Source organism: Aythya ferina, assembly GCF_964211825.1.
Source record: "Aythya ferina genome assembly, chromosome: 2".
Lineage (NCBI taxonomy): Eukaryota > Metazoa > Chordata > Aves > Anseriformes > Anatidae > Aythya > Aythya ferina.
In genome coordinates this window covers 114528916-114556126 of record NC_140297.1, presented here as the reverse complement: position 1 = coordinate 114556126, position 27211 = coordinate 114528916, and the positions used below count along the sequence as shown (strand labels likewise).

Genomic DNA, 27211 nt, shown 5'->3' with positions numbered 1-27211 from the left:
AGCTTGTTATAATGCATGTTTTTGATACTAAATTTATGACTTCTCACTATTTCTTATGGAAAGCAACCCAACCTGCTTTTATTATATACAGTAAGGACAACATGTAAACATGGTTTTAAAGTGTATAAACTTTGCAGTTCAGGGTTAAAATAAAGTTTTCATCAGCTCCTTTGTGCTTGTTCCCACTCTGCTCCCAGTGGTTATTGCAGATGTATAGATATGGTGATTTTCCTTATGCAGTATTATTGCTGTTAACTTTATTAAACATGCAAGAGTGTTAAAAAGGCGTGGAAAAAAATCTGCTTTTCTTCTGTAATTTCAACTAAAAATTGTCAAGAAGACAGAAACCTGACAGAAATAAACATGGACTGTGTGTATTTATTTATTTATTTATTTATTGTTTTTAATGGACTGTGGGAAAAAAATACCTAGTTTTATTTTGTTTCAGTTGTTACAGGCATAAAAGCTGTTACAGTTAGGATACGAATAGCTCAAACAGTAGAAATGTGAAATTCTTATGGAGATGAGAAGGAGATTTTTTCTAGCCAATCTTTCCAGTGTCATGAAAAATGTTGGGTTAATAGGGGAGAGAGGGTTCAGTCCTGCAGAATCACTTTGGGATATGAGCTATCACTTCTATCTCCTTAAATTCAGCCTGGGGCAACTGAACCCCGTTCTCTTCCTCTCCTTTGCTCTTATGAGATAATACTCTTGCACTTGGAACTGCTAAATGCTGTGCTGAAGTCCAGCAGGTTGAGATGGACTGTTTCTTTTAGGTTTTGATCTGCAAAACTTGCCACCAGGAGGAACTGTGTAAATTAAGACCTTGAAATTGTGTGATGCTGGTGGCTGTGTGCTTAGTTTTTAGGTTACTCTAAGGGATTGGTGATCAGTGGTATTAAGTTTATATGTGTAATTAATGAAGTCAATACTATTAATGAGGAAAATTGGTCTTAAAACCTCCCTGTGTTTGTCACAGTATCAGGTGAATTGTTGTAGCCCTGACCGCTGCCCTTTCTGGCCTACAGTTTTTTCAGCTTTTTATTATTTGCTGGACTGAAGCTTCAGGAGAGCGCATGATTTGTGATCTGGGTGTTGTGTTGCACAACTATGGGACCTTGTATGTGTGGGACCTTTGGAGAGAAATCTCCAAAGTAACTCCTTGCCACAACATCACGGTTTAAGGATTCACAGAGGCAGGCACAGTCATCTTGGTTTGTGTTTCCTGAAACTGTTTCCTGTCTTATGTATTTTTTCTTTCCTGTATAAAGATCCACAGTTTAAATTTCTGATCGTACATAGTATTATTAATCTGTAATGATATTTTAGATTTGTTACAGCTGTTTCTGAAAGTGTTTCAAACTTTGAAACCTTGCAGTCCACATCAAACGTATGAGTTGTATTTATAGCAAACTTCTCGTGCTAAGTTAGCACTATATTATCAGTTCTTAAGTGCTGTAACTTGCAGTATTGAAACAATGTGAAATGAAAATTACCTGTCATGTTTCTGGTTAGCAATACTTTTATTACTGCTATTCAGTCACTGTGATTGCTGTTTGCTTCCTTGCGCTGTCATTCAAATTGTCTATTAAACACATATTATTTAAAGCCTTTGACTGTCACTTCAATTAGTAGTATAATAGTTTTGATTTTTACAGTGGGATGCTTTGAATAGAGTACGGCTTCCGGAGCTCCTCATTCTACTGTCCTACTTTCAAGCTGCTAAAATAATAAAACCTGAACTGCTTGTGTTTCCTCAAGTAGTGACTATTCCTGGCATTTAAAATTCACATTTACCTTCACATGTTTGGGATTTTTGTGCTATTCAGTGTAACAATGTCAGTGATCAATCTGTAGTGCCTTACTGTATTTTTGTGACTTTATGATTTTTCTAATATCTGTATAATAATTAGTATTGAAACATAAGCCAACAAACAACTATCTGCTGCTTTACTTGACAGCTGCACGACTTGCATACCCTGCGCTAACAAGCCTGCAGCTGAAGAAAAGGGAGCAGTGGAGAGTGAAGGAATTCATTTAATTTAAATGCACACAATTCCGTCTGCTGTTCAAAAATACATTGTTCTCTGTCACAGAAAATGGAGGTGCCAGCTAAATATTTGCTTGGTTTTCATATGCCTGCTTCTATACAGCGAAAATTGCATTGTGCAGTCATTTAGATGCAGGGGTGATGGGTCATTTCTTCTTAGGCAGGAGTGTTTCAGTGTAATCAATCGTATCGTGAGTTGTTGTAGCTGCTTTCATGTGTAATAGTTGGAATCTGCTTGATGTCTGTGCTATTTAAAGACAAGTGGCAAAATGTTTTGGGTATTAAATTCATGCTGTATTGCTAGTGCTGTTTGGAGGGTAGTTCTTATTTGCTGTGGTTTGTGTATGTAGCGATAGGTATTTTGTATTCCACCGTGCACTCCTAAAAGATAAAGGATGCGTGTGTGTGCATACACATACTCTCACACTTCAGGACCTGTGACAGCATTTAGGTAAATAAAATTATGTTGCCCTATTTCCCCAGTTATGTGGGAGAGAAATTAGCTGGGGAATGGCCAGCTAGCAGCAATCATAGCCATATCTCTTCTACTCACCACCACTCACCTGTGACTCGGGTACAAAGCAGCAGTGGGCCAGTCACTCGCTGATCTGTCTAATTGCCAGGGAGCTATTTTCCTGGTCCTGGCTGGAGGCAGTCTAGTTCAGTCTACCTGCTAACTGAAGACATCTACCCACCCTTGTTTTTGCCTTGCCCTTGCTCTTGGCCCTGTGGTCGTTGCGGAAGCTGCCTGGGCATGGAACCAGGAACTCTGGGGCTCTCAAACAGGGTTTTAGCAGCTCAAAGCTGGCTCCTTCCCCACTGTGGTATTTCAGAGCTGTCTCCCAGTTGAGTCAAATTCAATATCGAATTTGAGTCCTCTGAGCATTTTATAAAAGAAGCATGTAGCTGCTAGCGTTCTGCAGTGGTAAATAAAGCATACAGACTCCTTTCATTCCTGCTCTCCAGAGCAGTAGTTTCTAAGTAGATTATGGCCCCTCTGAGGTAAAATCAATCATAAGGCTGAAGCCTTGCAGAAGCAGGAACCAATATTGGAAATGAGTAGAAAACCTGGGAAGTGGCCGCAGCCTGGATTCTCAGTTCTTGTGTTGGGGCATTTATCTTCCAGCACTGAAAAGTATACCTTCCTCAGTGCCTGTAGCCAAGGTAAAATCTGAGCTATTGCATCTTGTAGTTAAGCAGGAAGATCCCTGTGTGGTGTTTGGAGATGAAAATTTATTGTAGAAAGCATTACGATCCTTGTGCAGACTTGACAGGCCAGCTAATATACCCTCCAAGATGCTTTGCAGGAGAAAGATGAAAGCTCGTGTTCGGCATCGATGTGTTAACTGTGCTCCCCCATGCACACAAGGACAGCCAAAATGCATAGTTTCAGGCTCCAATTCAGATGGGGGCAATTAAGCAATATGTATTTCCAGCACAGGAATTTCTGGTATGGGATGCATTTATGGCTCTAGTAATAATCTGGATTGGCTGCCTTTAAGTATTCTGAAAATAGCCATTTTCAGTTTCAAGGTAGAATAGATCTTCAAGTTTCTTTATAAATCAATAAGTGAATGCCCTGTGAATGCATGTGCATGTATTTTACAAGGCCTAGTCTTTCTCTAGAAGTGTGTCCACTCCTTCACTCAGGGATGCAGATGTGCCCTCCTGCAGCTTCAAATCTCTGCTTTCTTGCTGTTTGTTTTTGGACCGTGGCCATTTGTGCGCTACTTCACAGAGCATCATGAAATGTATTTCAAATAAGCAAGCATACTGGTGGATTTAAGTTAACTAGAGAGGAAAACACAGGGGAAAGAAATTAGGGGTTGGCATTTGAAAAGCCATTCTCAGTCTGTTTTGTTTTTTAAAGTTTGAAAGCACAAGCGGGTGCCTGTGAAAATTGGCAGTACAGCTGAGTAGCTGCTGTAGAGATCAGGATGGATTAGTGTCTGATGGAAATGCAGTCGTCAGCTTCCATCTTCTGGCAGCTAAGGACAGCAAAGGCAAAAGCCCAGGTATGCTCTTAGGGATGTCGATGGTATTCCTGTTTGAGGAACAACAGCTGTCCTGTTTGCATAACAAATCATGACGTGGAGCAAAGTATAGCTGTGTTGTCTGAAGGCAGTCTGATTTAGCCTAATCCCCTTCCCCTAGAAACGTAGCTTTGGTTTTCTTTTTTTTTTTTTTTTTTTTTTTTTTTTTTTTTTTTTTCCTTTTTGCATTGTTCAGTGGATTTAGTATTTCTGTTTATGCTGTGATTTCTGTAATGCACAGGTCTACTCATACATACCAGCTTGATCCGATGCAACTGGAAAATGACATCATATGAGTCTTTGTGTCCCAGAAATAAAGAAAAGCACTAAATTGAGATCTCTTGCCATTTAGCACTCATTAATTGACAACCGGGAACGATGTATGTTTCTTTCTTGTTTCAGATGAGGCATTTCCAAATTGATCCACGTGTCAGCAGCTGTAGAGAAGCAGCAATCTTTTACTATCCTGCCTTTGTAACCAAAAACATGCCCTGGAGGTGGCAAACTCAGCATGTTACAGGCTTTTCTTTACAGTAAATATTTAACCTGCAACAAGTCGTCTGCTTTGACTGAGCTGCCAACTTGTAAACTGCATAGTATATAATATCCAAAAGTAGTGAGTTAGGCAATCTTTATTTGCCATTTATTCTTAATTTCTCCAATGAGATTTATCTGTACAGAAAAAATAGTTAAACTGCAACTTGAAAACTAGATTTTATCTAAAAAGAACTTTGTTATATTTATAAATTCAAAGAAAATTGTTAGAAATGAGCTTTTATAGGGTGACTGTGTAATACTGAGAATGTAGGGTTTAACTCTGAATGATGCAGTACACTAAATTTTTATTTTTAAACTGTGTGATTATGTTGGATCAAGATCTATGGACAGCCCAAAACACACCTCTTTAGTACAGACAAAGGCCTTATTGTTTAAACATCACTGTCATCTGAAGACTCAGGAACAGGTGCAATAATCATGTTACAATGAACTACCTTAAGGTCTCTCTGCTTTGACTTCACCAGAGAGCTCCAGCTCAGACGAGTTTTAATTTCTTCAAAGGTGCTGGGTCTGTGCATAGCCACAGCAAACCAACCCCAAACACAAAACATCTGATCTCTGCGTCACAGCCACTCCATCCTCATGGGCTTTTTCCATTTCTCTCTCAGTCTCAGGGAGCCTGATCTTGGGCTCATGTAGTTCTTGTTGGCATCCCAAAGATTCTTGGAGCCACTGTCATGTCATCACTTTTTTCCTGTACGCGACATGTGGATGACGGTGAAGAGGAGATGTTAATGGCAGAAGATCATGGGCCTGATTTGATTCATCCTCACGATTTTAGGAGGCCATGTAGCATCAGCAGAAGTGATTTAGCATACAGTCACTGCAAGGAGGATGAGAGAGAGCAGCCGGTAGCCCATGAGAGTTTGGATTATTTGCCTTCACACAGTGGAGTTTATAAGAAGTGGCTACAAGAGAAAGCATACAGGTAAATTTGCTTTAAATACTGTTATGCTGCCTCTAAGCTATGGATAATTGGGGCAATCCAGGGAGATGCCTGCTAGCAGAAGGAATGATGAGAGCATTATTTGTTGTTTTTGTACATAGGAAAATATTTCCATGGAATAAAGAAGGGGGCCAAGCAGCAAACAACCTTTGTTTGAAAGCATTTTTTTTTTCAAAGTGCTTATTCCTTTTCTCTTAACAAATTACTGAATGTGGAGAAAAAAAAAAAAAAAAAGGAAAAAGGAAAAAAAAAAAGTTACTACCTGATGTATACAATTTAAAAGAAGGAGATTTTGCAGAAGTTTAGAGGAACGTTTTCTTACTGAGACTTTTCTTGAAATCCAGTGCCCCAGTGTAATTCGCAGGAAACATGGCGTTTGAATCTCAGTTGGGCTGCTTTAGTTCTAGATGATACCAGGTATAAATTGGAAGTTATTATCAGTGCACAATTATTATTAGAGGAATGTGTTTAGAAAAAGTACAAACTAGAAATTAGGATTTGCACATTTGAATGATAGGTGCTGTGTCAGTGAATTCGTTGTGGTAGAAGACAACAGGAATTTATTTGAAACCAGTTCTAAGAGATCTCCTGAGTGTTTAATTATTGATTCACATAAATGAGCTTTGAGAGGGCATCAGAAAATCAACATCCAAAAGCAGGTTGCACTGCAACTTTATATATAAAAATGAACAAACACACATAAATCAATGATGCTCATTACCCAAATGGAAATGGTTTTCACCTGAAGGTAGAATTTTGGGAGTGTACACTTCTGTAAGAGATATTGGTAGAAATAACCTTTTGCTTGTGCAGTCATGATTAGTAATCAAATGATCCTAAAAATTGAAGTTGTGTATTTATGAGAAGAAACACACCGAACAGTCCTTTGCTGGAGGCTGAGAGGTAACTGTATTTTCCTATTTCTAGAAAAGAGTGGGATCGATGGCTGCTGATGGGGCTAATCGGAACAGCAGTTGGGATGCTGGGGTTTTTGACTCATCAGATAATTGACTCTCTCATCACATTGAAATGGGACCTGGTGGAAAATTACTTGAAGGTGAGCAAAAGAAAGTTAGATTGACCTGTTTCTGTGTGTGTTTATTGAAAATCCACATCATGAAGTCTTAACTGACTAGAAGTGCTGCCTGTCTAGGTGAGTATGGACATGATATATCCTGTGGGTCTTTGTCCAGGCATGCAGTGGTGTCCTTTGCTCCAATTTACCCTATATTAGTATATTATCTGATGGAGTTCTTGTCATGAGATTGGTGAAGGCCTTCCTCCTCCCCTTGTGCATGCACATGATGAAAGGAGCAGGTACTGCATTGTGTATTGTTGATGCCCAAGGGGAGGGATTAGGTTTCCCTTAATGTAACCTAAGCAAGTCCAAGTAAATGTGGACTTGGTATCAGGGATGTTACTTGTTTCCATTTCTAGGGTCGCTATCTGTTGTGGATGCTGTACACAGATTATTGTGGAATGCTTAATTTTGTTCTTGATGGGTATCATGGCATTGTCATCTCTGTCATGATCAGGATGGTGGGGGCAAAAATCACTGAATGGCTAAAACCAATGCCAGTGTTAAAGCACCTCTGACCCAACTGCTCAATCAAATTTTAGCCTGTTTTGTGATATCTTTGTGGACTTTCGGAGGGCTGACTTTGAGCTGCTCAGGACACTGGTTGGTGGAGTCCCTTGGGAGGCGGTTCTGAAGGGCAGAGGGGTCCAGGAAGGCTGGGCGCTCTTCAAGAGGGAAGTCTTGATGGCGCAGGAACGGTCTGTTCCCACGTGCCCAAAGACGAGCTGGCGGGGAAGAAGACCGGCCTGGCTCAACAGAGAATTGTGGCTTGATCTTAGGAGGAAAAAGAGGGTTTATAAGCTTTGGAAAAGTGGGCAGGCCACTAAGGAGGACTTTAAAGAAGTAGCGAGGCTGTGCAGGGACAAAATTAGGAAGGCCAAAGCTCATCTGGAGCTCAATCTGGCTACTGCCGTTAAAGATAACAAAAAACGTTTCTATAAATACATCAACACAAAAAGGAGGACTAAGGAGAATCTCCATCCTTTACTGGATGCGGGGGGAAACTTAGTTACAAGAGATGAGGAAAAGGCGGAGGTGCTCAATGCCTTCTTTGCCTCAGTCTTTAGCGGCAATACCGGATGTTCTCTGGATACCCAGTACCCTGAGCTGGTGGAAGGGGATGGGGAGCAGGATGTGGCCCTCATTATCCATGAAGAACTGGTTGGTGACCTACTACGGCACTTAGATGTGCACAAGTCGATGGGGCCAGATGGGATCCACCCAAGGGTACTGAGGGAACTGGCAGAGGAGCTGGCCAAGCCACTGTCCATCATTTATCAACAGTCCTGGCTATCGGGGGAGGTCCCAATCGACTGGCGGCTAGCAAACGTGACGCCCATCTACAAGAAGGGCCGGAGGGCAGACCCAGGAAACTACAGGCCTGTCAGTTTGACCTCAGTGCCAGGAAAGCTCATGGAGCAGATCCTCCTGAGAGTCATCATGCAGCACTTGAAGGGGAAGCAGGTGATCAGGCCCAGTCAGCATGGCTTTATGAAAGGCAGGTCATGCCTGACGAACCTGATCTCCTTCTATGACAGAGTGACGCGCTGGGTGGATGAGGGAAAGGCTGTGGATGTGGTCTACCTTGACTTCAGCAAGGCTTTTGACACCGTCTCCCACAGCATTCTCCTCAAGAAACTGGCTGCTCTTGGCTTGGACTGGCGCACGCTTCGTTGGGTTAGAAACTGGCTGGATAGCCGGGCCCAAAGAGTCGTGGTGAATGGAGCCAAGTCCAGTTGGAGGCCAGTCACTAGTGGCGTCCCCCAGGGCTCGGTGCTGGGGCCGGTCCTCTTTAATATCTTCATCGATGATCTGGACGAGGGCATCGAGTGCACCCTCAGTAAGTTCGCAGATGACACCAAGTTAGGTGCGTGTGTCGATCTGCTCGAGGGTAGGAAAGTTCTGCAGGAGGATCTGGATAGGCTGCACCGATGGGCTGAGGTCAACTGCATGAAGTTCAACAAGGCCAAGTGCCGGGTCCTGCACCTGGGGCGCAATAACCCCAAGCAGAGCTACAGGCTGGGAGAGGAATGGTTGGAAAGCTGCCAGGCAGAGAAGGACCTGGGAGTGATGGTGGACAGTCGGCTGAATATGAGCCAGCAGTGTGCTCAGGTGGCCAAGAAGGCCAACGGCATCCTGGCTTGTATTAGGAACAGCGTGACCAGCAGGGCTAGGGAGGTGATCGTCCCCCTGTACTCAGCTCTGGTGAGGCCACACCTCGAGTACTGTGTTCAGTTTTGGGCCCCTCGCTACAAGAAGGACATCGAGGTGCTTGAGCGGGTGCAGAGAAGGGCGACGAAGCTGGTGAGGGGCCTGGAGAACAAGTCCTACGAGGAGCGGCTGAGGGAGCTGGGCTTGTTCAGCCTGGAGAAGAGGAGGCTCAGGGGCGACCTTATCGCTCTTTTTAGGTACCTCAAGGGAGGCTGTAGCGAGGTGGGGGTTGGCCTGTCCTCCCACGTGCCTGGTGACAGGACGAGGGGGAATGGGTTTAAGTTGAGCCAGGGGAGTTTTAGGCTAGATGTTAGGAAGAACTTCTTCACTGAAAGGGTTGTGAGGCACTGGAACAGGCTGCCCAGGGAAGTGGTGGAGTCACCATCCTTGGAAGTCTTCAAAAGACGTTTAGATGTAGAGCTTAGGGATATGGTTTAGTGGAGGGCTGTTAGCGTTAGGTTGGAGGTTGGACTCGATGACCTTGAGGTCTCTTCCAACCTAGAAAATTCTGTGATTCTGTGATTCTGTGATCTATGGTAGACAGTAAGAATATTGAAGAGCTTACTGTGAGAAAGGTGCTGTCCAGCTGAATCCTGCCCAGGGAGGGACAAGCATCCTTACAGATGGATGCATCCTTAGATCCTTACAAAACTGGAAGAAAACAGTGGTTGATAGGCCATATGATTGTGTTGGCATTCAGCTATCAGCTTCCTCAGATGCACTGGGAGGAATGTTACCAGCAGGCTGAGGGAGGCGATCCTTCTCCTTTATTCAGTGCTGGTGAGGCCAGTTCTGGTGTATTCTGTTCAGTTCTGGGCTCTCCAGTACAAGGGAGACATGGACATACTGGAGTGAAGCTGGTTAAGATCCACAAAGATGGTAACTGGAACCTCCGTCATACAAGAAGAAACTGAAAGAGCTGACATTGTTCAGCCTGAAGAACAGAAGGCTCAGGGGGATTAGACTGTGTGTTTGCAAGTACCTGCAGCATGTGAGTCATTATTACTGAGGAACAGAGATAGCATTCTCTCAGTGGTGCTCAGCAAGGAGAATCAATGACTATAAAGCAAAATACAGGAAATTCCACTTAAACGTAAGAAAAAGATTTTAAATCTTTTGAGGTCAAGTGCTGGGACATGTTGCCCAGAGAGCCTGCGGATTCTTCATCCTTGGAGACTGTCAACAGAATAATGCTGCCAATTGCTGAAGGGCAGATCTCAACCACTTTGCAGAAATGCCGGTGAAGACTTACTCCATTGAAAATATGGAATATATGAGAGATAAATGTATCAGGAGGAATATCCAAGAAATAGACAAGTGTAGGTTTTCCATTTGGAAAGCATATTATAAGGCTCTTAAAATCTTATTTCCTTGGAGTTTCTCTTATACATACTAAGCATATGTTTATGAAATATATGAACATTGGATGAATACGTACCTGCATCTATGTATGTGTATGGATATATATGTATATGCATATATATGTGTGTATATATAAGCACTGAAGTATAGCTAAATAATATATAGAAACAACAGTTTATCTTCAGGGCACCACAACAACTGCTGTGCACACAGAATGTCCTGTTGTGTTACAAAGTTTGTCCTATTGTATTAAATTAACAAAGGACAACAGGTAAGCTCTCACAGGCTCTTACAACAATATAAACATTTAGCTCCCGCCCTGGAAAACCATCCCATCTATACAACTCCTTCATCTGAAGATAAGCAAAACTCGTTTTTGTGCAGTTTGCTTTCTTGTTTGTCTGTGCTGCACAATATGCTCCGAAAAGGCTTGGTGCGAGATGCTGACAGGAAGGCTGCGGTGACCGGCTGTAACACCATGACCTCCAAAATGCAAGGGGTGTGTTTGACCTGCACACACACAATGAATCACAGCTGAGCACTGTGCAAGGAGGCAAAACATGTGGGAGCTGAGGAGTTCTGGAGACAGCGTGGCTGCGGTCAGCCCAAGGACAAACAAACAAACCCAAAATCCAGGGAGACTGAAACGGGCTTTTAAAAGTGAGAAGGAGCAGTATGGGAGATGTGCTTTTGGTTAAAATAGAGCATGAAAATGCTTGCTTACATATATTCTGTCTATTCGTAACAGCTGCAAATTCATGAAGATATTTGCCAATGTAAGACCTTGAAGCCTCTGTTTGAGAAAACATCTGCTGGAGGCTTCATTTAGTGATTTCTAGTGCATGTTCTTAAGGTCCCTTCACTCCACCTCTGTCCCCCAATGGGCCTGGATAAGTAACAACATATCCCTTGCAGTGTTGGTAGAGATGGGGAAAACATCCTGGAAAAAAACCAGGAATTGACTCTGAAGGTCAGCCTTTACCTTGCTGCCGCTCCAGTCCTTTTAAAGAAGCTGCACTGCTCGTTTCGTTTATTTATTTATTTTGGTTGGTTGGTTTTTACCTGTGGTACACATTCTATCCACAGAAGTCTGTGGGACAAAAGATGATTAAAAAACAGGCTGTATAGCTGGTATATGGGTGCCAAAGTAACGACCTGTTTGTAAACTGGACAGGATGGCAACTTCCACCTGACGTGGGTGTGTGTGCTCGGCACCGGGCTGGCCATGATCCTCGTGTCCTCGAGCTCAGTGCTGGTGAGTGTCGTCTCTTACGCAGCAGGCCCACAATGCAGCAATAACCCGCATCTCGTGCTCTTCCAAATGCTGTTTAATTCAGCATTTAAATAAAAAATTATTAAAAAAAATCTCTTTTACAACCCAACTGGAGAGGCCTTTTTTGGCCTTCAGCCTATGCTGAATTCCCCAGCACGTAACTTGTATAAAAGTGTCTGGGGTGAAATCCGTGGTGGCGGCCATGCAATTTATGCTTGGCGTGTGGTGTTTGTAAAATAAATACTAGTGGCAACTCGTGTAACTTGTGAGAACTCGGTGTTTGGAAGGGGCCTGAGCCAAAGACCGTCAGGCCATATAAAAATTACTGTTGGTTTTAGACTGATCTTTTAGCTGCGCTGTGTGGGTATCACTTGCAGCCTAGATCAGTACTTTTACGAGGCTGCAACGCCTAGAGCATTGAGCCTTGCTGCCATTTACTGTCCTGCTGTGCTCAATTTAATCATAGAAAGGCAATTAACAGTGTAGGTGAAAGAAAAAGTGAAGTTTTACTGAGATTCCCCCAAAGTCCAGCAGCAGCAGTAGGAAAAGGGAGTTTGCTGTGATACAGGTGATAACCGACCAGGTTGGAGCTAACTAAAGCCTGAGCTGGCCGAAGGGCTGCTGCAGGCTCATGTACACCCCCGCCCCTCAGGTAACCTGCACGCAGGCTCCAGCCATGGGAAGCAGGACCTGGAGCAGTGGTGGGCCCTGCTCCATGGGTGTCTTCTCTCCCTTCTCCAAGTACGTGCATAGCAGCACTGTTGGGAACACAAGTTTTTAAACATCTGTAGCCAGAGGTTTATGTATGTATGCATTATTAATTCTGGGAAAATTTGTTCGTGATCAGAGCAAGGTGAGAGCTGGACTTACAGCTGTGTCCATAGATGTGTCTGGCAGGATATGATCATTGACTCTGCTTATTATTTTTTCCCTTTGCAGTTCTTTTGTCCAGCAGGTTCACCGTCTGGCTTGCCAGAAATCACTGGGTATTTGAATGGCACTTCTATTCAGCATCTTTTTAATATCAAGACCTTCCTAGGGACGTTTGTGTCATGCGTGCTGGCTGTAGCAGCTGGGCTCTTCTGTGGGCCAGAAGGTCCCATGGTCCATTTGGGGTAAGAAATACCAGACCAGAGCTAAAGCTATCAGTCAACGTGGATGGCTTTGCAATGTCTTTCTTGGTGGCAGCATTGGCTTAAAGAACATCCTGTACTGCATTAGCACAACTGATGTTGTGCTGTCCCCTCTATTCAAGCCACACAGCGAAGAAAAACATTTTTTCACTGTGTGTTTTAAATATTGGCTGGGTTCCTCAATGCAACTCACAGCAGGGTTCAGCAAGCAGTTATCTGGACACCTGCTTCCAATGTGCTGGGCAAGAGGGGGAAACTGGGTGGACAAAACTGCCGTCAGTTTTCTTCCTGGAAGCAACCTGTCCTGGAGCAAGGCCGGCTGCCTTGCACCTCGTGTAATGGCTTTTACCTATGCAAAGCCAGTGTAAAAATAAAGTCAGCCTCAAGTGGTTGCACACAAATGAGATGGTAAAATTGATCTCTGATAACATGGTGCAGATCAGCTGTTGGTTAATTTGCTCTTTTATTTCTGATTCTTTTTGGTTTTGGAACTTACTCATAGTTGAGATTTGTTCTCATTGCTGACCCGACCAAACCTCTCCCCTCTAGCACGCTTGCACATTTGCTGTTATTCTGTGGGGTTTTATTTATTTATTATCTCTCTGTATGGAGGTGCAGCACCCTTGAGAATGACTCAGATTTTCAAAAAGAGGAGAGCATGGTTAGTCAGAGGGAGCCACAAACCTTTCAGTCAGTAAGTACCAAGGGTTAGCTCTCTCTTTAGGTTTCTTTTGTTTTCTTTGCTGTCAGACATTTGTCTCCAGGAGCTTGGAGACTGCAGCTGTGATGTTTTTCCTTTGTGCTAGGTTGGTAACAGTGATGCATGAGCCAAAGAACTGAATCATATTTCCATGAAGAAAGTCAGCACGGTATTAACGTGATGCCTTTTCAAAACACAGGACTTAAGAGCTAGTTTAATTTAATTTAGTTGGAACCTTCTACCATTTTTATTAAACATAAACACACGTAAGTTGCTAAAAGCCTCTGAGAGATTCGTTAAGACCCCTAATTTAAGTCTTGTAGAAAAGTCTTCCAAGATTATACAATGAATAGATTTTTCATTTCACTAAGGATTTGGTTTTCTCTTTTTTCCATTTAATTGTAGTTTGAAGTGCTGCCTGGGAACACACTGTAATAATTTAAATCCTTACATATCTTCTGTCAGAAGCAGATCTGTTTTGCCTGCCACGGTCATTAACCTGGGGGCAGATGATTGAAATGATGGGCTACAGTCTGACATGTCACCACACTTGGGCAGACATTAACAGGCAGTTCTTCAAAAGGCATTTCGTGGTCAATCATCACAACACTCCTTGCAAAAGAGCCATTTAAGTCTCTAGTTAAGAATCTGAAAGTCTTCAATAGCCTCCTGCTTTATGTCAACAGGACTTTGCATATTTAAAAGATATGTTCAACGTTTTCCTTGTTTAAATCTGTTGAAGCCAGTCTACCTTTGCTGCTGCATGCCAGCTAAGGCTCTGTCCTCCCCTGCCTTGAACCATGGCTGATTTATGAATAATTTACTGAGGAGCACTCTCAATTATACAACATCACTTTTAGTGCTATCCTGGGTTGTGGCCTGAGCCAGCTGCAGTCGGACACCCTTGGCATCCACCTCCCATTCTTCACCAGGTTCCAGAATTCAGCTGACAAGTAAGTGATGTGCAGGGTGCAAGCTGGGGGGGTCTCTGTGGCTCCCCCTCTGTCCTCCGTGCTCCAGGGGTATCTGGCATGCCACCAGCAGGCTCCTTGTGTCTCAAAGAGTAATCCTGTCTTTTGGTCTTCCTGCCATTTGTCACTTTGGGGTGGCAAAAAAACCCACACCTCACTTTGTTTAATAAAAACAACCCTTCACAAGTGGTTTTATTGAACGCTTGTGGAAAAAGTGTGTTAACACTGAAGGCCTTTTTCCATTGTCTTCTCAGCTGTAAAACAAGGGAGAAAAACACAAGAATTTTAGCCATGGGGTTTATCCTCAACTAACGGTGTCAGCTCAGGAAATGGGAGATGATGGGGATTCCACAGTGTGCACTAGGGGAGCCTTGGTTTGTTTTTCTAGTTTAAAAAAGTTTTTTTTTTTTTTTTTTTTTTTGGTCACTTTTAAAATCTGTCTCTTCTCTAGTTGCGTATGTCTGCAAGGTAGCTGTGGTTAGCCCTCTCTCGTAAACAGCTCTACTGAAATTAATGAGATTAATTCCCTGATTAATTCTTGTAAAAAGAATTTACAAACCAGTTTATGTTTTTTGGATGGTATTTATTATCATGTTGTCATATAAAGCATGCACACAAAAGTTCATGCAATACTGATTTTTCTAAAGTGAGAAAAAGAGAAAGACTCGCGTGTTCATTTCCTAAGAAAAGCAAAGTGAAAGAATTTGTATGAATGGCCACTGAACTATCTGTAGCTTGAAAGTAAATCAAAAAATAACAGACGGAAAATACGGAATCCCCTTTGCTTTTATGCTTTTAAGGTCAGTCATTTAAATAAATCTGAGACGTGCTGGTCTCAGCAAAATGTTACTCATGAAAGGAGTCAGCACTTGTGGTAAGAGAAGCACTGAGAACTTTTGTTTGTCTCTGCAGGGTACAGTTACAGAGTAATTAGAAAGACGTGTTAACTTGCAGGCAGGAACTGTCCTGGGAGAGACAGGTTGTGTGGAAGTCCCCTTTACAAAAAGGTTTATTTCTGAGCAGCAGAGGAAAATTCCAGTCTAAGAAAGACCTCACTTCCTTTGCAAAGATCAGAATGAAAGAATCCCACTCCCCTAGTATATTTTGTAGTTATTAAGTAGGCTCAGTACCCTCTCCCAGTACTGCCACTGGCCCAGCAGTAACTCAACCAGCATGAGGATGTTGAAGGATCCTAAGGCCTCTGTCCATCAGATGTAAAGGATCTTCAGGGTTGGAGGGGTCTCCAATGGCTTTACTGATACTACTGATGTGACACAGAGCATGTACAACTGGCTGGAGCATGGAGATGTCCAAGCAAAATTCCCCTAGTTTTTACTGTGGCATGCAGTATCTGTGGAGTTCCCTACTGCTGAAAGTAATGTTACTTTGCAGATACAACATATAAGTAAAAAACCATGCAATCCGTGCAGTGTCTAACTCCACTTTTGTAAACAGGGAAATACCAGATGTGAAGTTGTAGCTTTATGGTGGGCTCCTCCACAGTCCTTAGGGGAGAGGGAACTTGTAAAGGCTTTGACACATGCACTTTCTAATATCTTCCATTTTTTTCTGTCTATTATCTTTATTGCTACCCATCTTTGTACTGATAAAATTTTTGGATACCACAGAAAAGTCAGAAGGGACACTAATAAAGGGTGCATGTTTTCAGATGACTGGTCATATATATATATATATATATATATACACACACATTATTTGCTGAGAACTTGACATTTTTAATACTTCAAATACTCAAGTATTTTCTATACTCATTGACCTCAGTTAGTAATTAACACCCAGCATTTGTACAAATCATCCCTGAGGGTCTCAGTTAGCATATCCAGAGAATGCAAATTTTATGAGCTGGTGAGCACTAGTGATTTGTGCAATATATGTGTCAGCATCAGCCCAGTTTCCTTTACAAGTGCTAAATTTGAATGCAATTTTCCAAGGCAGAATTCTTCCATATTATTTACTCTTTCTATATACTTCCCGCTGTTCCGCACACTACAGCCTTTCTTAAAAATGTATGATATAGGATGTTGTTTTCATATAATGAAATAGGCCCTGGAAACAAAATGATGATGTGTGTGAGGAAATGAATAGTAATACATGCCTTAAAGCCTTTCTTTACAACACTATAATTCTTTTTTTTACCTATATATTTTTTTGAACGTTGGACATGGTTTACTGGTCTGCTTACATGGTCTGCTTAAGGACGTGGTTTACTGGGTGACATTGGTGGTAGGGGGATGGTTGGACCAGATGATCTTGGAGGTCTTTTCCAACCTTAATGATTATATGATTTTTCTTTTATTTATTAATTTGTTTGTCTTTACTGCGACTGACAGTGCAGATCTTTGCTATTTGAGCTCATAGTGCTGTTTACAGCAACACAAATTTACAAATGTGTTGCTCCTCAGGGTGTATGTGAGCTTCACATCCTTATGGGAGGAAGACAGAGCATATATGTTCTCTGTGGATTTCTCAGATATATACAGACTGAGGAACTGCTTGAGACCAGAGGTTCCAGGCTGTACTTTTGTTCTCTGGTGAATTCCAGACTTTCTTACCTTTTTTCCTACAATATTTCACCTCTGTGCCTGTACTGATTCTAGTATATGAAATGATACCTCTACTTGGCATTACACGGCTAGGTGCCAGTTCAGCATCTTGCTGGCATGGCACTGCATTCCTCATGCGATGTTCTAGAATTGAGGAGTTTTGTCAAGGCTGAAGGTCAAGAAAGAGGACAACAGTTACAGTATAAAGGAGATCTGTGAATGAAACATCATTTCCCCATTCTTGCTGACAAAATCCCATAAAAACTCAGAGGACTATTTAATGGTTTTACTACTCTATGGGTGCTTCGGTCACTGTTATGATTGGGTTCATTTTTTCTTCACAAGCCCTTGTGGACTTGGCAGTATATCAAAATCACTGTATTTCTAAGCTGCCAAGTAGCCCCAATAACTTGAGCCATAAGAATCAAATCTGAGACTAAGTCTGTATTCAGATCTTGGAGATGAAAGGTGCCATAATAACCCCCAAATGAACCATCAATTCTTCAAATTCAGCTCCTTAAACACAACTTTGACATGAAGAAATGTTTTTGAAGACCTTCTGTTTCTTTTATTTATTTATTTTTTTTTTTTCTGCTATTATCAAATTTTGACTCTTCTACCTGTTTCAGGCGCAGTTTCATTACGGCTGGTGCAGGTGCAGGGATAGCTTCAGTATTTCGTGCCCCCATTGGTGGGCTGTTGTTCACCCTAGAGGAAGTGTCTTCCTTCTGGAACATCAGGCTGGCCTGGCAAACCTTCTTTTGCTGCCTGATGGCTACCTTCACCACGGATTTGCTGTCCTCTTCTCTTTATGGGTTTGTTTACAGAGGTCATTTTGGATTTTTTGAAGCGGAGAAAAGAATTCTGTTTTGGGTAAGTACTGTGTGGATGTGGGAGGAAATAGATGCAGAGTTTTAGGCTTGTTTCTCTCAACATTATTTTTGGGGGAGTAGCAGGGAAGTGGGACTGAGAAGGGAGAAGGATGGTGTATGTGCAGTTACCAGATCAGTGGATATGGGACCCGTCATGCTTTAAGTCTGGTAATCACTTAGCTACAAGACAGATGTTTTGTGTTACCTACTTAATCAGAGAATTACGTTTTACATTGTAGTACAAGATGTTCAATGTCTTCTCCTGTAGCTGGCGTGAGCTCTCCTTTGTTGCTGCAGCCATTGCTGTGCCATGGCCTTGTTTCTTTGTGCTTACAGATTAAACATTTAAAAGCATATGATCACTGTTCCTAATTGCACAACAAAGGTCACCTTCAGCCTTTGCTCCTTGCAGCACGATACAACGTTATTCTTTGAATTTTACTTCCTGTCCACCTAAAAACAGTTGCTTTTATTATGTTTCTCACTCATCTTTGTTGTAAGGTGATTCAGCAGTGATGTGTGAGAATCACGATCTTCACTTCTTTGTGCCTGAATATCTTTCTCTGTATTATGATGTGACTTGAAGGTCAATTAGAAAAGTAAAAATAAACCTCCGGTCTCATGAATCCCAGTGCACTTTCTGCTACTAAGTAATTTTTCCTAAGCCTATTCCCCGACCACTTTAATTGGTCTCTTAATTTCTTCTGTTTTATATCGCTCTAGCAATACAAAAAATAGAAATAATGACATTTTTCCACATGTAGGCATATTATAATTTGAAAAACAAGAAACTTCTTTTGTGTGTGTGTGTGCATGTTGCCTGCTATAAATACCATGATTTTGCATATGTCATGCAAAAGAATTTGTGGTATACTTTCTTTAACATAAATTCAGCTGTGGCAATGGGAGAAGATACTGGTTTTTAACCCAAATCCTTTTTTGTGGACCAACTCTTCATGCAGGCTCCCAACAACTGTAGTGACACAACCAAGAAGACATAAATTTGTGGTAGAAAGGTGAGATTAAATGGACAACGAAGAGGTCAGGCCTGCTGAAGACAGCTTTATTGCTGAAGCCAAAGTATTGTGTAATGGACAGCTGCATGCACAGAGGAGAGCAGAATTACTTTGGTTGCTATTTTACAATAAACATCGCTCTTTCAACACTCCTTTCAGGTTGTTTTCAGAAAAGAGCAGTGGATTCTGTCTCCTGTCTTCTTTTAGTGTCATTAGCAGAAAAAGCTAGCTAAAATTATTATCTAGATGGCTTCTGTCAGGGTTCAATAGTTTTTGGCTCACAAGTTGGTACAGATAACCAGAAATATTTTCATTTCACTGAACACTGGGCTCAGGGGAAATTTTGCTTCTTTCATGTTTTGTGGCATTAACCAACACAGTTTACAGTGGATAAACTCTGAGTTGAAAGCTTGTGGGTTTTGTTTCTCAAGAAAACTATTTGTTTTCTTTAGCTTCCTTCTACTCAGGAAAAGGTTACAGGAGGAATTTATTGTACCCCAGAGCTTGAGATTTTCAGGAAGCTTCACTTTACTTTTATGTAGAACATTGGATTATTTATAAAGGTGAAGCTTGTTCTGTAGGTAACAGATTTTTCTTGATGACTGGCCAAAGCATGTCGCTAGCACTTTGACAAAAGCAATACACTCTGCCGCTGTTCACTCCCACAATGCAGAACACTGGCTTGACTTTACCTTTATTGCCACACATGTGCAGTGTAACGTGTGTGTATTGCTTTAAAACAATCATCTCAGTATATCTTTCCCTTAGGAAAAATAAAGGCAGGGAGAAAAAACAGTAAAAACCTGCATGTCCATTTTTAGCTTTCATGCAGGTTTGGAATTAAGTAGAATATGCTGGAAGATATTTGGATCCTGCAGGAAATAAAACAAATTTCCTACTTCCAAATGAGCTATTTCTTCTAAATTTCAACACCTTAAACATTAGATCTATTTAAATCCCTTGGAAAAAGATGGATTTTGATGCAGCTATTGGTAAAAAATAGTGTTGCTGAAGTTATGGTTAGTATGTACAACAGACATATATGATTGTTGTAGTTCTGATTATAGGGCAAGTCACTCCTGGCTTCCTCTGAGTGTGTCTCCAGGTGTTGAGTTTCTTGTGTCTGCCTTGTCTGTATCAGTTTTCTCAGTCTGCAGCACCCAATGGACCAACTCTTCAGGCCTGACTGGATTTTGACCCTGGCCTTCTTCCTCTCAGGAGATACCATCAGCGCTTAGAACAGCCTCCTGGTGTATTTCTTAAAGTCTAGGGTATTTCTAGCAGGAGAAACAAGAATAAGATTAAGGAAAAAGAATAAGAAGAGGAATAAAAAAATAACTTGAGAAGGGATTGTGTCCTTGCTCAAGCAATTTAAGGAAGGCTACCAGTTTCTCCTATGCGCTACCCCAAATATTATCCCAGTGTAGTTTTTATTTATTTATTTATTTTTCTGGCCTTTAACATGTGCCACTACTGCTCTTTGCCAGTTAGCTTTTTAAATGTTTCATGATCTCTTACTCTGTCCAGATCATAATCTTGACAAAAAGCTGTGTAACTCTAAGCCTGAGCTAAGGAAATAATATTCTCACAGCATTTAATAGATTTCTACGAATCTATTGACTTATTGACACCTTTTTGTTTGCTGGAAGATTATATTAAAGCATGGTGTTGCTCTCAACCTTTCTGCCTATTGAGGAATCAAGCAGAAAATTCAGTTACTATTCCAGCTGTCAGATTATGTTCTACATTTGTAATTTGGTATTCCATGAGTTGTTCCAGATCAGCATCAAATTACAGTTTTACTTAAAGCTTATCAGTAATGCATGTGGAAGTAGCTTGACACTTAATAAATGAACTTTCCCAAATTATGAGGTAGATAGAGATACTGTGAGCAAAGCTCTGGTCCAGCAGAGTGTCTCAAAGTGTTCACTAAAACCAATGTGTTATGTTATTTGCATGTAACCTGAAGTGCTGCGTGTTTGAGCTAACAGCTATGCATCATTGAAGGTTCTGTTAGATTCATTACTTTCCCTAGGGAAAAGAAGGACCCAAGAGGATACTTCTGACCTTAATTTACCACATTACTTGTTCAAGTCCTTTATAGTTATTCAGGAATGAAAATAACTGGCCAACGGAGCTATATGTGACAATGAGAGTATCTACCTGCTAGCTCTACTCCTGTGAGGTTTGCAAGAGCACTACACTGTCTCGTGTGAGATCAGCTTTAAATTAATTAGCTGAATCCTTAAACCAGGAGGAAAGATTTATTTCTTCTGTGGAAATTACTTTGTGGTATCAGGTTTTGTAGGAGAGGGTGCAATATGTCATGTCATTGGCAAGATGCTCAGAACATATTTTCTTCTTCAATGCAGGTTAAAAACTTGCTGGACATGCACGTCTTGGCCTTCATTCCAACCATCCTACTTGGAATGCTTGGAGGTCTTTTGGGAGCTCTCTTTGTTTCCCTAAATATAAAAATTAATAAATTGCGTATGCGGTTCTTTAATTCAATTCCAAAATCATCAGTTAGAAAAACAAGCAAGCTGTTGGAAACCATGCTCATCCTTGTAAGTAAATAATCCTTTTCTCTTGATTATATAATGTTTACAGTGGTTAATGAGGGTAGATCATAAGTTGGTTGGATGCAAAAGTGAATTTGGCCCTCTGGTTCTTGACCTAATGTACAATGGAGTAGAATAAACATACAGATTTCCAGAGGATGTTTAGGTATCTAATGTTGGTAGGTATAAAAGAAAGTTGGTTGTTTTTGGTATCTTTTCTTTTCTTTTCTTTTCTTTTCTTTTCTTTTCTTTTCTTTTCTTTTCTTTTCTTTTCTTTTCTTTTCTTTTCCTTTCCTTTCCTTTCCTTTCCTTTCCTTTCCTTTCCTTTCCTTTCCTTTCCTTTCCTTTCCTTTCCTTTCCTTTCCTTTCCTTTCCTTTCCTTTCCTTTCCTTTCCTTTCCTTTCCTTTCCTTTCCTTTCCTTTCCTTTCCTTTCCTTTCCTTTCTTTTTTCTTTTTTTTTTTTTTTCTTTTTTTTTTCTTTTTCTTTAAATACTTGAAGTATTTTACCATCCTGATCTCCTGCTGCTGCTCTACTCTGATGGTACTAGCTCAGCTAAGTGACATCTGCCAGTCACGCTAGGGTGTTTTTGCACTTATTTGGGATCTATAGAGAGCTGAAACAATAGGTTTCATCCATTTTTCCCCACTTTCCCTTGCTCATGGCTGGCCTTATCATTACCCCACAGAGTTAGCTTGCTCCTATGCCCTGCAGCATAACCAGGTGGACATCTTTCTCCACCCCTCTGCACCTGGAGAACTTTTCAGCTGCCAGCATTGGAAAGAACAATCTGAGACCTCAGTCATATGTATTCTTGCCTTAAGGCAGCAATGGAGATCTCTGTCTGTTGTAAGAACAGATGCATGAATAATTAATGCTATAGTGAGTTTGAAAGATGTGGCTAGGTATAGCAAGCTTTCTGGACCTAGTTGTGTATCTGGGGTGAGTTAGCCCTATTTGTCACTGATGGAGGCTAGCCTGGAGTCTCAGGTATTGTGATATAAGGCATGATGGTGTCACTTCACCTCTAGGCTTTGCAGTTTCCATTTGGCATTGTATGACTTTTATATATACTATTGTACTTCCTTCCCTTCTGGAGAGAAGGTTGTTGAATTGTTTATCAATGAGGTGACCATATAGATACTCTTCTCCCATCAGCCCAGACACATGCTTCAGCAGCATCTACTCTGAGGTGACAGAACACAAACTTTGGGGAAAAGCAGTAGCTTGGCTTGCATTAGCTACCTGGATAATACTAATATAAAACATTTAGTATTTTAAATACTAGAAGGGAAACTTTTATAGCTAAAAGTGTGAATAACCACAAGCCGAGGTCAAGTTTCTGCAATCTGTAGCGATTCATTTTCTCTGCAGATTGGTACAGAGATGTGTATGTTTCCCCTAGGCTGCACTTTTTTTTCCCCTCTGTAAGGTCTGAAAGAGTAAATGTCATTTAGTCCTTGAATACTGTGCACGCTATGGAAGTCCAGTTTCTCCTCCTTGGCCAAGTCCTGCTCATAGCTCAGAGCAGCCTCCTGCTTGCTTGGTTCTCTGTTAGCACCACAGAGATGCAATCTGAGCTTCTTTAGGCGGATCAGTAGAGAAGGAGGGATCTGCCGTGAGCACTCTGTGCAGGAGCACGTCCACACCATCGATGACAACTGGATTTTAGCTCCTCTTAGTGGCAGGATGTCGGCTTTTCAGCTTGGAGCCGTGTTTGTTCAGCATCTCGCAGACATGAGATACCCTGAGGAAGCTCATGTGAAGCTTTTTGCTTCTTTGTTTGAAAGAGTGGATGAAGTAAGTAGGAAAAACAGCATTTCTTTGCTCCAGAGAGCACCTTTTGCCTGCCCAGCCTTCTTCTGTTGTGCTATGAATTTGCTCCCAGGTCTTGAGGAGGAGTTGGGACTTTGTGCTGTTGGGTGCTGCAGTGATACACCATGAGAAAAATCCCTGAGCAGTGAGTTTTCAGTCCATCAGAATGAGGAGTAAAGTTCCTTGTGTGACTCCCATTAGTCCTGTGTAAACCAAACAGTTTCCAAAGGATCTCATTTTGTGAAAGGTCAGGTTTGTAACAATCATTGTTTTAATGATTTGGAGCCAGAGCTCTGCTTTTGACAGCACTTCCCCTACCACTGGGAAAGGTTTGGCTTTCTCATAATACATTAGAAAAGCTTTACATAAGCTACTTAGAAAAAACACACAGTTCCTTATTACTTTTTGGAACAACAACAAAAATCAGAAGAAAAAAACACAACACAACAGACAAACAAAGAAAAAACATGCCACAACAGAAGCCAGCATGACCCAGCTTGTTAGAAGATACTGTGGGATTAAATTTGAGATTAGTTAGCAAAGAGTCAAAGATTCAGTATCAGACATAGAGAAAATGCCCAATAGAAGCTATTCTATCCTGCTTAGGAGTGTCACCTTACTGACTCCAAAAGTTCATGGGGTGGTGAGCACCTTGCCAGATCACACCTGAAACTGCAAGAATAGCACGTGTTTTGTGGGCTGCAATTATTACAAAAGCTTTGCAACTTATATATTTTGCCTTCGTCATTTTAAATAAATAAATAAACAACATACAAACATACATTTTTTCCCCATTACTTTTGTAGCATGAACTCTTGTTCAGACTGTTTTTCCTTTTTATTAGCTCTAGGGGATCCTGCTCAGGTCACAGTCCTTATTTTATCATAAATTGGAGAAAAAAAAAAAAAAAAAAAGGCAGGAAAGAAACTGTTTGATCTGAGAAAGAACCATACAATTCTTTTTTTTTTTCTTTTTTTTCTTTTTTTTTTTTTTTTTCTCATAAACTCACATAATCAAGCAACTGAAAGAAACTATGTCACAGCGACTTTAACCCAAAATAATCTTGTATAAACCAGTCTGCATTTAAACTTGGAAAGAACCCATCATGGTATCTTCCACACCCACAACATAACCCGGAGTACCATTCCTTTGACTGGAATTGAATATCTAATCTTCAGCCCATAGATTAAGCAAAGCCGTCTTCCTAAGTGCCCTTCTGCCCCTTGGCCTGCATTTGCTTCTCTTCAATTCATCACCTTGCTCTCTGTGAGGAAATCACAGTGTAGATAAAGTTTTGCCAAGAATCTGGCAGAGCTATCTTTTTTTTTTTTTTTTTTTTTTTTAATCTTGTTGACTAATGCTTCTGTTCCAAAAGCTTAGTGTTTCCATGGGCAGGGTGAACAATTTAAGGATATATGCATATATACGCATATATTAAGCTGTCAAAACTTTAAAAGGTTAAGTGCAAGGATATGTATTTTTTTTCTGTTTAGCTGTGAAGATAGGCTACTGCCTTAAATCTCTAGCCACTGGCTCTTTTCTAGCTGTCCTAGCTGCTGTTGGACTTTGTGGCTTTGGCAAAAACTTGACCTGGGTTTGAACTGTCCCAGAGTTCAGTTTTCAGAAACAAAACTTGACCTAAGTTTTGTCAAGACCGAACCTCTCCCAGTTTTACCTATCTCTTTTAGAAGTGCTCTGCCCGTAAATTTATAATCTCAGAGATACAGAGAAACAAATGCTTGGGATACAATTGTCAGACAAATTAGTCACAATTGCACACAGCTGAGTCTCAGCTTGAGGGCTTCTATAAATGTGCTACCTGAGCTGTTTTATAACAATACTATAACAGTAGTATAATTGTGTGTTCCAATAATCTTTCCCGAATCCTTTTTTGGGGGGATAATGGGGTGGTGGGGAGGCTGGGTACACAATGAGCTCCAGGTCTCTCGCTCAGGAGGTAGCTGTGGCCTTCTGATGGCTACAGAGAGAGAGACTGCAACTAGAGACCCAAGTTGCGATGGGTCAGTGCATTAAGTTAGATGAATCTGGGCCCTCCTTTTTTTTTTTTTTTTTTTTTTTTTTTTTTTCACGGGCAACAGCTGATATGGGATATGTGGGCAAGTCCACAAGGACAATTCCTTTTTGGTAACTGCTGGCACTAGTGAGTTTAGAAACTTTTCTTTTTGTTTGTCTCTGTTTCTACATCTCATGATAGTTTATTTGATTATTTGAATGCCTGCAGGTATGTACGACGACTGTTACTGTATATTTACCGTATTTCTTCTCCTGCACTCCAGTCATGAATGTGAGAGATGGCCAGCTGAGAAACAACTCAGAAATGTAAGTGGGGGGAAGTCATCAGGAGCTCTTTCAATTAATTAAAATTAATATGTAAATTATCATGCAACTAAAATTACAATTAATGTGTAAATACAATTATTCACATTTTTTCTCAGTTGTTACAATTTATACGTTAAATGTTACAGATTTGGGATAAAAAAAAAATCAAAAGCCTGTCAGAACCGAATATTTAAAATGGAATAACCTAGAGACAAGAATCACACAATCTATTAATCACTGGTGTTTAATCACACAAACTTTTCTAGTCAGAAACACTTGCCACCATGCCAAATTAAAGAGAAATAGAGAAATGAAGAAACAAAGGAGTGTTCAAAAATGGAAAGAGCCTGAAATGTGACTGTATGCATCATCCAAGTACATTTTCAATTTAGAATACTACTTTTGCATTAAAACATATATAGTCCGTTTATATAGGTTCATAAGCCTATAGGTATCAGTTTGTGCTTTGACTGGAAAGCTGTAATGAGGAAAAACATTGTTTATTCTCAGCTTCTGTCAGCTACTGCTGGCTGAGGGACATGATCAGTCATCTATATAAGAACACCAACCGGTAATGAACACATCAGAGGTGTGTGCCAGTACAGCACCAGCTGTAATAAGGGACCTTAGAACTACAAACATTGTCTTAATAAACAGTCAGAGAATATGGAGCTGAATTGTTAGGCATTTTATTGGTGACACAGCTGAAAAGATCCTTGAATTTGTTACAAGTTTTGCAGTCCAGGTATCCTTCTTGAGAAATACTTAGGAGGAATCCAGAGGAAACAGAAAAGGAATAGCTTGGATTTTAGGTGAAACAATAGTTTGGTTTCACAGTCATTGCAAACGGTCACTACCAACTTGTAGTCTTACATATCCTCCTTCCAAGTGGGCAGCTTTCTATAGTGCATGATATGGGTAGTAAATGCTGAATAACTTGCCATTGGTGACCGGACTCCAAACAGCTTATTTACGTACATGGAAAGCAGGCATATTTCCCCATTCTTGCCATCAATTCTAGCCTAGCATTTGACTTGCAATACTTTTTTTTTTAGTATTGTCTGCTATACTACATATTTACATATTTTTTATAAAAACAAATTTTGTCATCTACTTAGTACCTTGACTTAGTGACTATTGCTTTTTGGTTTGCTACAAGAAAAGCTCTCTTCCTCACCACAACATCCTTTTTATTTCAAGAACGAAATGCTTCCAAAATGTTATTTTTCAAAACAAAACTATTTTTACTCTAAAGAGAAACATCTGAAACCATGATAATTTTTTTTTTTTTTTGATTTGTCAGTCTCTGGATGAAAAATAGTCAGGCTGATCCAACCTAGAGGCTAAACTGTCTTAATGCCAATTTTTCATTTGCTGTGGCTGCAAGTTTTAGAGTACATCCTGTTGAAAATGGATAGATCTGAAGGGAATTAAGCACCAAATTATCATGGACTTTGCAAGGCCATGCATCTGCTGAAGGTAGTGATGATGTCTCCAGTGAACCTGTAATAAGGTACAAAAGTGAACATGGATAATTAACAACTTGTTAATTTTTCTCCTGTTCTTAGAAATTTAGAGAGAGAATTATGATTGCGATCATGAGATTTTAGTTGGGATCATTTAAATTTGGCTCATCAGAGCTTAACATGAAATTTAAAATCAGTGATCCAGGGACAAGTAAATATCATTAACCACTAAGTATCCAACAGGTGGGTAATAGGCACCCTTGC

General features: G+C 40.8%; 1 protein-coding gene across 1 annotated transcript in view; it reads left to right on the top strand.

Annotated features, from left to right (window-relative positions):
* Window positions 1-5318: 5318 nt before the first annotated feature.
* Window positions 5319-27211, top strand: part of LOC311432831 (chloride channel protein C-like) — a gene marked incomplete at its 5' end in the record, with an annotated part of 80069 nt that continues 58176 nt past the window's right edge. Inside the window, 8 exons of the mRNA XM_084511321.1 lie at window positions 5319-5569; window positions 6515-6644; window positions 11413-11493; window positions 12451-12626; window positions 14205-14297; window positions 17509-17752; window positions 21140-21334; window positions 25384-25481. Coding sequence (XP_084367447.1) covers window positions 5319-5569; window positions 6515-6644; window positions 11413-11493; window positions 12451-12626; window positions 14205-14297; window positions 17509-17752; window positions 21140-21334; window positions 25384-25481 — 1268 coding nt within the window. The remainder of the gene's footprint in view (window positions 5570-6514; window positions 6645-11412; window positions 11494-12450; window positions 12627-14204; window positions 14298-17508; window positions 17753-21139; window positions 21335-25383; window positions 25482-27211) is intronic.